General features: G+C 44.8%; 1 protein-coding gene across 1 annotated transcript in view; it reads left to right on the top strand.

Annotated features, from left to right (window-relative positions):
- NRDE2 (NRDE-2, necessary for RNA interference, domain containing) overlaps window positions 1–5,563 on the top strand; it is a 29,058-nt gene extending 23,495 nt beyond the window's left edge. Inside the window, exons 11-14 of the mRNA XM_079947976.1 lie at window positions 477–1,375; window positions 3,535–3,673; window positions 4,167–4,238; window positions 5,019–5,563. Of these exons, the coding sequence (XP_079804102.1) occupies window positions 477–1,375; window positions 3,535–3,673; window positions 4,167–4,238; window positions 5,019–5,144 (1,236 nt within the window). The 3' untranslated portion in view covers window positions 5,145–5,563. The remainder of the gene's footprint in view (window positions 1–476; window positions 1,376–3,534; window positions 3,674–4,166; window positions 4,239–5,018) is intronic.
- The last annotated feature ends 3,779 nt before the right edge of the window (window positions 5,564–9,342 follow it).

Below are 9,342 nucleotides of genomic sequence, written 5' to 3' on the forward strand. Positions count from 1 at the left end.
TAGCAAGGCTCCCCCTTGGCTGAAGCTAAGCCAGTCTTGAGTCTGGTGAGTGCCTGATTCAGTGACCATCCGGGAGCTGTCTTGGGTTCTGTGATGGAAGAAGGCAAGATATACTTGTAAAATAATTATCTCTGTAACAAACACCAGACACTCTGGAGTGGCTTTCCCTGGCTAGCTGAGGATCCCCTAGTAATTCCTAGGATCTAGGGACTAATAGAGAAATACATTTGGGTAAAATTATCCCTAAAGCACTCCAAAAACACGAAGCCATTGTGTAGGTTAACACTTCCTTTCCTGCCCCCACCCCATAATTCCCCCCTGCTCCAGTTCCACCCCCCAAAGCTTCTACTTGCCAAATGGGGTAAAAGTCCCTAGGCCAGCTATGTGGAACTGCTTACAAATAAGCAAAACAATGAACCTGGTTGTGTTTTTTCTTGGCTGCCTCATCATCATCATTATTATTGATTAACATGCAGGTTATTCAGTGTTTGGAAACAGGCAACAAAAAGAAACTGAAATGGCAAGGGAAGAGAAGTAAGAAATTAGCCAAGAACCTTCTTAAGACCCATGAGAACAGAAACGATGTTTCCCTTTGGCGACTCTACGCCTACCTGGAGTGGTTGCTTGGCAACGTGGAAGATGCTAGGAAAGTTTTTGATATGTCTCTGAGCACGGCAGGAACGGCTGGGATCCAGAACCCCCAGCTCTGTAATCTGGGCCTGCTTTATGCCGAACTGGAAGCAGAGTTGCTGGAGAGCCAGGAGGGAACGCTTGAGTCTCGCGCCGTTCACATATTGACCAGGCTGGCCGAGCAAGGACCTTACACGCCGTACAGTGGACAGACATTATCCGTGAACATTTTGAGAGCTCGGAAAACATACGAGCATCTTCTCCAGGATTACTTGAGCGAGAGAGCCACCTCTAAACAAGAACAGATCTGCGGCTCCGGCCACCTCGTTGGCTTGGTTGGTTGTTACACCCTTTTCCAGTATTTGACTCTTGGGATTGATTCTGCAGTGTCGATATACAGGCAGGTTTTTGAGAAGCTGGAAGGCGAAAGCTCTGGCGGTCAGAACTGCACTGCCAGCCTTGAAGCTGTTGCACTGATGCATGTGCATTTGCTCAGATACCACATGAGAACGAGCGTCTATCCTTTGGCTCCTCTCCGCGAAGCACTGCTGGAGGCTTTGAAGAGGTATCCTAGCAACCAGCCTCTCTGGAGGGCATATATCCAGATCCAACGCAAGTCGCACAACGCTAGCAAAGCGCGGCGGTTTTTTGACAGCATTGCAAGGGCCGCGAAGTCGCTGGAGCCGTGGCTGTTTGCAATCAAAGCTGAGCAGATGAGGAAAAAGCTTGTGGAAAGTGTCCAAAGGTAACACTGCAGCTTACAGATGATGCATTTCTCTCTCTCTCTTGCTTATTAACTGGCAGAGGCCTATTCCCCTTTGCAGAAGTTAATTTCATTTCTACATGACATTTGTATCCTGCCCCTCCTCTAAGGAGCTCTGGCCAAACTTTTAAATCTCCAGAACAGCCCTCTAAGATTTGATTTGCTCAGGGATACAAGGTGAGCTTCATGGCCAAGCGGCAATTCAAGCACAAATTTTCCACATCAAACATAGGCTGTTGCCTTAAATTGAGTCAGACCACTAACTGAGAGCAACCTTCCAGGGTTTTGGGCAAGAGAAATTCCCTGCCCTTCTTGGAGCTGCTGGGTTTTTGAACCTGGGATGCTATGCTGTACCAATGAGCTATGCCCTTCCCCAGTGCTTAAAGCACTGCTATATTGCATTGTTAATTTCTGCAGGGTTACATCCACTTACATTTCTTCTGTTGTCACAAACATGTCCTCCGACAACCTTCCCCAGCCCTCCAGATTATTTATTTTGCATTCCTCTACATCACCTTTTGCAAAAGACAAAACAAAAAACCCCCTGACTTCCCAACAGGTTGCACCAGAACAAAACATATTAATGGGAATTACAGAAAGCAGATAAAAATGCAATTAAATTCCAGTTTCATACTGGCAGTCGGTATAAAACATAGAAGGACTAAAGGCTGGGAAAAGTGAAATTAAACTACAAATGACCTCAGGAAGGTTGGGAGCGCAAGTAAGTCTTCACCATGTGGCAGAAATCAACCAGAGCTATGGCTATCTGCATATCCATGGGAAGGGAGTTTCATGACTGGGTGCCACCACGAAGAATGCCTTGCTGTGCATTACCACACAACCAAGGTTGTCGGACTACAGTTCTCGTTATTCCTGACCATTGGTCAACCTGGATGGGGCTAATGGAAGTTGGGAGGCCAGAATAATCTGGTGAGCCTGAGGCTGGGGAGGGCTGCTGTACGGTATAACGATAATTTAGTATGGCAGGGTGTGAGCTTGGCCAACCTTGGGCCAGTTACCTCCTCAGCCTAACCTAATGTACAGGGATGCTGAGAGGACAAGATGCAGAGAAGGAGGAGGATGCTCTGTATGCTGCTGTGAGCTTGCTGGAGGATTAAAAAAGAAGCAGCATAGGATTGCATGCAAACATTAACATGAGTGGTCATGCCCCATGACTTTCCTACCCTCTTCTCCCCGGTGCAGCTCCTTACACACACGGCCTTGGAGTTGTAGCGTGAGGGGAGATTTCTAAAACTCGGGGAGCCAGTGTGGTGTACAGTGGTGCCCCGCAAGACGAACGCCTCGCAAGACGGAAAACCCGCTAGACGAAAGGGTTTTCCGTTTTGGAGGCGCTTCGCAAAACGAATTTCCCTATGGGCTTGCTTTGCAAGACGAAAATGTCTTGCGAGTTCCTGCGGGTTTCCCCCCTTTCCCCCCCCTTTTCCGAAGCCGCTAAGCCGCTTATCAGCTGATCCGCTGATAAGCCGCTTAACAGCTGATCGCTAAAAGCTGCTAAACCGCTAATAGCACTAATCCGCTAAGCTGTCAATGGGCTTGCTTCGCAAGACGAAAAAACCGCTATACGAAGAGCCTCACGGAACGGATTAATTTCGTCTTGCGAGGCACCACTGTAGTGGTTAAGTGCAGTGGACTCTTAAACTGGTGAACTGGGTTCGCGTCTCCACTCCTCCACCTGCAGCTGCTGGGTGACCTTGGGCTAGTCATACTTCTTTGAAGTCTCTCAGCCCCACTCACCTCACAGAGTGTTTGTTGTGGGGGAGGAAGGGAAAAGGAGATTGTTAGCCGCTTTGAGACTCCTTAGGGTAGTGATAAAGCGGGATATCAAATCCAAACTCCTCTTCTTCTTCTTCCTCCACTCATACATTTGGATGCAACCAAGGGGCCACTGCTCGGTTGGGTAGAGCACATCCTTTGCATGCCGAGGATCCAGAGGTCATTCTTGGGCATCTGCACCTCCACCAGGTGACAGGAAAGCCCCAGCACCACGTGGGGGCAAGAAGGTTGCCCATCTCTGCTCTCAAAATCTCCAGTGTGAGTTTATATTAGAAGGAAGAACCGTGTTCATTCCTGGACCTGACCACCGAAAACACTGTTCATTCTCTTGTTTTTCTTTGTTTCAGAGTAGCCACTGGCGATGTGTACGCAACCATCCCCGAAACCGGGATAACCAATCGAATCAAAGCTTTATTTGAACATGCCATTGAGACTGAAAACGGTGCTCATTGTCCATTGCTTTGGAGGCTATATATAAACTTTATGGTGAGAGACTGCAGCCCCCTCTCCCCCCCCCCCCCGCTTAATTTTATTAAGTGATTCATGGATGCTGTTGTGTAGATTAGAAGCTATAGAAAAAATAACATTTAAAAATGCACCTTAGGGATGTTAATGCAAATCTTAACATGGATTATTAGAAAAACTTTTTGTGTAAAAACTGTATGGCTCAGATCCCATGTTGATCCTCTCTTCACGTAAGGAGGGCAGTAACTTTTGACAGCTCCCCCTCCTGACCATTCCCAGTTGAGTTAGGATATAGACAGCCTAAATATGCATAGATGTTGTATCACATCATATAATATTAATATACAGTTCTTTAGAGTTAGATTTCTCCCCTGAGAAATTCTCAGTCTGAATATTTAATGGTTCTTTCTTCAATTCTAAATGAAAATAACATTGTTTATGTACATAGAGTTCTGCATTATTATTTTTTTTAAATGTATGTTTGAAATGCAAAACTTTGTCTTATTCTTTTCAGGTTTCTTTAGGAGATAAAGGAAAAAGTAAAGGAGTGTTTTATAGAGCGCTTCAAAACTGCCCCTGGACAAAAGTAGGTTTCTTTTTAAAAAATGTATGTATGTATGTATACAGTGACAACGCAATAGAACATGTGTCTCTGGTAGGTCAAAACAGATTCCTGATTAATTGCATAGCTGGTAAAATGGAACTATTGTTTATAGTTGACAGTAGGTTGCAACAGGTTCTGCAACAGTATGGTGTTGTTTCTTTAAAAAGAAACTGCCCAGAAAGCAGGGAAACTGAAGTCTAAATTTATGAAATATGTAATCAAAGGAATAGAGACTTAAAAGTTTACATGACCGGTGTCTAATATACTGTGAATTATTCCTGATTCTTGATAAGTTTGGTTTTAACTGGAGTTGGTGGGGATTTTTTCAAGCATTTCTTCGTGACCTATAGCACAGATAGCAAATCCTTACGTTTAATTTTTTTCGATGGAAAACTTGGGGCATACAGAATTGGAATTCTTTTTTATTTAGTTTTTTATGGACCAGACTCGAGAGGGTCAGGGTGTGCAGACTTGGAGGGTGGGAGCACTGGAAGGCATAGTGTAGTTTGGAGCAAGGACGCAAGATCCGTGGCACCGTGGAAGGGAGCTGTACCCACCTATCCTAAACAACTTAGTTGCCTTGATCACTTTTTATTTCATTAGAGCTGGGTTTGTCTTTTTCTTTTTCTTCTCTGCATTTCTTCATGACCACCCCCTCTTTGGCCATGAATTTGCTCTTGTCAAATTGATTCCTGGCCCGACTTGTGCTGTTCCACAAACATGGCAGATTGATTATTTTCAATGTAATACTTGTATTTGTAGGTGCTGTATATGGATGCTATAAGCTATTTTCCAGATGAGCTGCAAGAGATCCTTGATCTAATGACCGAGAAAGAGCTGAGAGTGCGGGTACCAATTGAAGAGCTGGAGCTACTCCTGGAAGACTAGAGAATGATGTGAAGACAACAAGTGGGCCTTGGCTTGAGCCTTCAGTCTCTACCCCTGGGGAGAAAATAATTCTACACTTCCTTTAACAGATGAGAAACAATTATTTCCCTTATGTATTTTAAGTGCTCTTGTACAGCGAACTGCCAAGATGGGTGACTCAATCTGTTGCTGTCGTCAAACGCATTTGTGTGTCTATGCAATAGCCAAAGGACAAGCCATTCTCTCTCAGCTGATTGATGCACTAACACATGATCAGAATAGTTTTATAGGTTGTACGGAACACGAAAATGTGCACTTGCGTGACGACTCAGGTGATGTTTTAGGCAGCGAAGCCTCGTGTAACCAAATTTTTATTGGTTTGTAAATGGCAGAGGATGTAAATATGCTTGTAAAGGTACATAAAATATTTTTGAACTGGATTGTCTTTATCTCTGTATATCTCCCTTCCTCCAAAAAGGTGGAAGCACTTAAGCTCTGCTTTTAGTGAATCTTTCGTTGTTGCATCTGTGGAATTTAACATGGTCGCACAGCTGCCAACTCACATGCCACACTCAACAGTAATTTTGAACCCTCCCAGGATATGCATTTTATGAAATTGTTTCCTATTCAGTTTGGAAGTTTGGGCTACCCACTACTGAAATCAGGTGGGATATTAAGAGTTGCTAATGAGGATGCAGATAAGATTCTGAAAAAGTAAATGCTTAGCCAGGCTGTGGAAAAATGCTGCATATCCAAGCACTGTCGGTTGTAAAAGAAGTGAGCTGTGTGTGCTCTCTAGGGCACACTCCTGTGATGCCGCAAGGACATCCTAGATCCAGAGGAGTTTGTGGATCTGCCCCTCTGATTAGGGAAGATTTCTCCTGGGGCAGCCCCTTCCCAGCTGACATTACTGCTCCTCTGGCCATTAGCACTTCTGTGATGAAGAGGCCAAAAGGGTGACAGGGACGGCTTTGGATTCAGCAGATGCTCTCCCATCTTGAGGGAACGAGGAAGTACACCAGCCATGAAACTGGCATATTCTTTCCTCCACCCTCCCCATCTTGCCTTGGTTATCACCAGACAGGTGGGTCTTGGCACCTGTTGGTTGGAAGGCATCAGAGTCCTCCTTGTTGCTCTGTCTGGCTTCTAAAAATACCTGGATAGAGATGACTTGGCTGCTGAACCCTTGATTGCTTCAAGATTAGATTATTGCAATGCACTCTAGGTGGAGCGGTCCTTGAAGACAACTCAGAAACTTCAGTTGGTCCAAAACGCAGCAGACGCAGATACTGGCCTGCATTCAGTTTATAAATCCCGTTTTAAAACAGCTGCCCTGGTTGCCAGTTTGTTTTCGGGCCCAATTCAAGGTGCTCATGTTGGTGTTTAAAGCCCTAAACAACTCAGGCCCCAAATATCTGAAAGACTGCCTCTTTCGACACAGACCTCCTCAGGTGCAAAGAGGGTCTTCCTGGTAGTTCCTCCATCCTCAGAGGTTCAAGGGGAGATGGAGGCAGCCTCAGTAGTGGCCCCTAAACTCTGGAATCCCTTCCCTACAGAGGTGCCTCTTGCACCATTGTGATACAGCTTTCAGAGAATGCTGAAGACTCACCTCTTTACCCTGGCTTTTGACACTTGACATGTACGATTTCAGGGTCCCATATTTTTATGCTTTTAAATTGTTTTTAATACTGTGTTTTAATGCTGCAACCCACCTTGGAACCTTATAAAGGGCAGGCAATAAATGAGTAAATAACAACAAAAGCACAGTAAGCACTCTGGGATTGAAAGCAAGGAGCGAACAGCAGCTTACTTTATGTTTGCACTGGGACTTCTATCGCTAGTACTGGATGTGTTTTAACAAGAGAGGGATGTGAAGCCTCTGTTTATATGATTGGAAACCTAGGTAACAATTACAGGGATGCCTCTGAATATCACAATACACCCCCTTTGGGCAAAAGAGCTAGTGTTTCCTATAGGAAGCAGAGAGGGCAGTTGCTTTCATGCTGCTAGAATCCGAATGGAAGCAGCAGAGAGCACAACTCACAGCTATGAAAGCTTTTAATTAATTATCCTTTATTCCATAAGCAATGCCTTGTGACACTTGCTGCAAGGTGCAATTAACTAAATAAAGCTTTGGACTGTCCTGAAATCTAATATAGGCTGTCAACAACTAGGCTGCTCAAGTATTCAGCAGGGGTGTTATGAGCTCTGGCCACAAATCATGCCATTAACCGGATCTCAGAGGAGCCAAAATAGTATTCTCAGACAGAGGTATGTTCTCTTCAGCAGAGGTAATTCAGTGGTGGGCAGAGGATTTTGTTTCACCACTGCCTTTCTCCAAAGGGAGCGTTGCGCAAAGCAGCCTCTTAGAGTAGTTGCAAAAGTTTTACTTACTTTTCAGAAACCCTTCTTCAGATAACAAGGTGGGAACAAAAAAGGTATTTGTATAGTTGAATTCCTGGTCTGTGCTGGTAGCCACATTTATTTGCAAATAAATCCCACCATAATCAATGGGACATAACATCAAATCTAAGATCAAGCTCACAGTTACATCGGGCATCTAAATGTTTTTGGCTTTATGGGTTGGGGGCATCTGCCTATGTCAAAAACCTAAACCCTGTTAAAATTGTCCTGGCTACAAGCCAGGGAAATCTGGCCATTAGTTCTTTGGAGCTGCACAGGACCTGGATAAGTGAAGACTCTTGGCATTACTTTAAAAAGCCAAGATTCTTTGGGGAAAGCCAAGGCATTTAACCCATTTTCCAAACTGACTTAAACTTGCAGTGAAAAAATGTACCCAACGTATTAACTGTGAAGACATGCAAAACTAGGGCTTCCACTCAGGAGACTTGCCCCTACTGGCTATTAGCTTTCCTGTTATGTGAGTTTCTAAACAAGAGCATATGGAGCTTAAGACATGGGCTGCTCTTCTGTGGAGCAGGATAAAGTGCCTTTCTCTTAGAAAGTCCTCCTACCCCCTTGCCTGGTTAAAGCTTCTGCTGGCAGAAACCTTAACCCACATTTGCTGTTAACCAGCATTTGGATACAAGTTCCAAATACTGCTGAACGGTGAAATCACATCTACCATGGCCAAGATCAGTACCTTAACCACAGCTGACGTAACCAGGAGCATGCAACTGCAGTTAAGATCCTGTGAATATTTATGGGTGAAACCCAGTGGTGTCCCTGTTAGAATTCCTGTTCCATGATTGCAGTCATGGGATTGTTGTCTTTCACATGATGGTATATGTTTTGGCTACAAGAGTGGGAAGTGACAGAGACAGGAAGTTTGTGTTACTGTGTTCCGTGAAGTGGGACTATTGTCCTTTGTTCATTCTCTTTCCTGTCTGATGCTAGAGAGAGAGGGAGCCAATCAGACAACAAAGAGAATGAACAAAGGACAATAGTCCCACTTCACGGAACACAGTAACACAAACATCCTGTCTCTGTCACTTCCCACTCTGTGGAGTGAAAACATATACCATCATGTGAAAGACAACAATCCCATGACTGAAATCATGGAGCAGGAATTCTAACAGGGACACCAGCAGAACTACTTCCCTTCCCTCTGCCCCACTTTGATCCAGAGGATTGGAGGATCCTCTAGAGCAGTGTTTCCCAACCTTGTGCCTTCAGCTGTTTTTGGACTACAATTCCCATCATCCCTTGCCACTGGTCTTGCTAGTCAGGGATGATGGGAGTTGTAGTTCAAAAACAGCTGGAGGCACAAGGTTGGGAAACACTGCTCTAGAGCAGAATGGCAGGGGGAGGGGGGAATTGCAAGGAAGAGGAGAGGAAGGAGATGTTGCATTCATAAGAAGTCCACTCACACAACACTGGATGTCCCCCTAAGTGTTCTCATCATAGCCACAGAATGACATGTACAAAGAACAGTGGTTGCTCTGGCAACAGAGCAAACAAGCTTAATTAATCCACGCCGTTGTCAAACTGAATAAACAGTACATGGATGGATGGAGAAATGTGTTGCTCAGGAGTGTCCCAAGTATTTGTAAGCACAGCTCACCTACAACTAGTGACGAAGAGAGGAGATGGCCCTGTCAGTGAAATACAATCTGCAGGCAGCCACCTGCTCATGGCAGCTCCTTTGTGATTATACTCCTCTAGCAACATCTATTTCTAGTGCTTAGCGTTGTCACAGCCTGTCTTGTTCAGCTTGAGATAATACGAGAGCAATTTGCTTTCGACATGGTTTAAATTG

The sequence above is a fragment of the Podarcis cretensis genome (genome assembly GCF_951804945.1).
Source record: "Podarcis cretensis genome assembly, chromosome: 1".
NCBI classification, from domain to species: domain Eukaryota; kingdom Metazoa; phylum Chordata; class Lepidosauria; order Squamata; family Lacertidae; genus Podarcis; species Podarcis cretensis.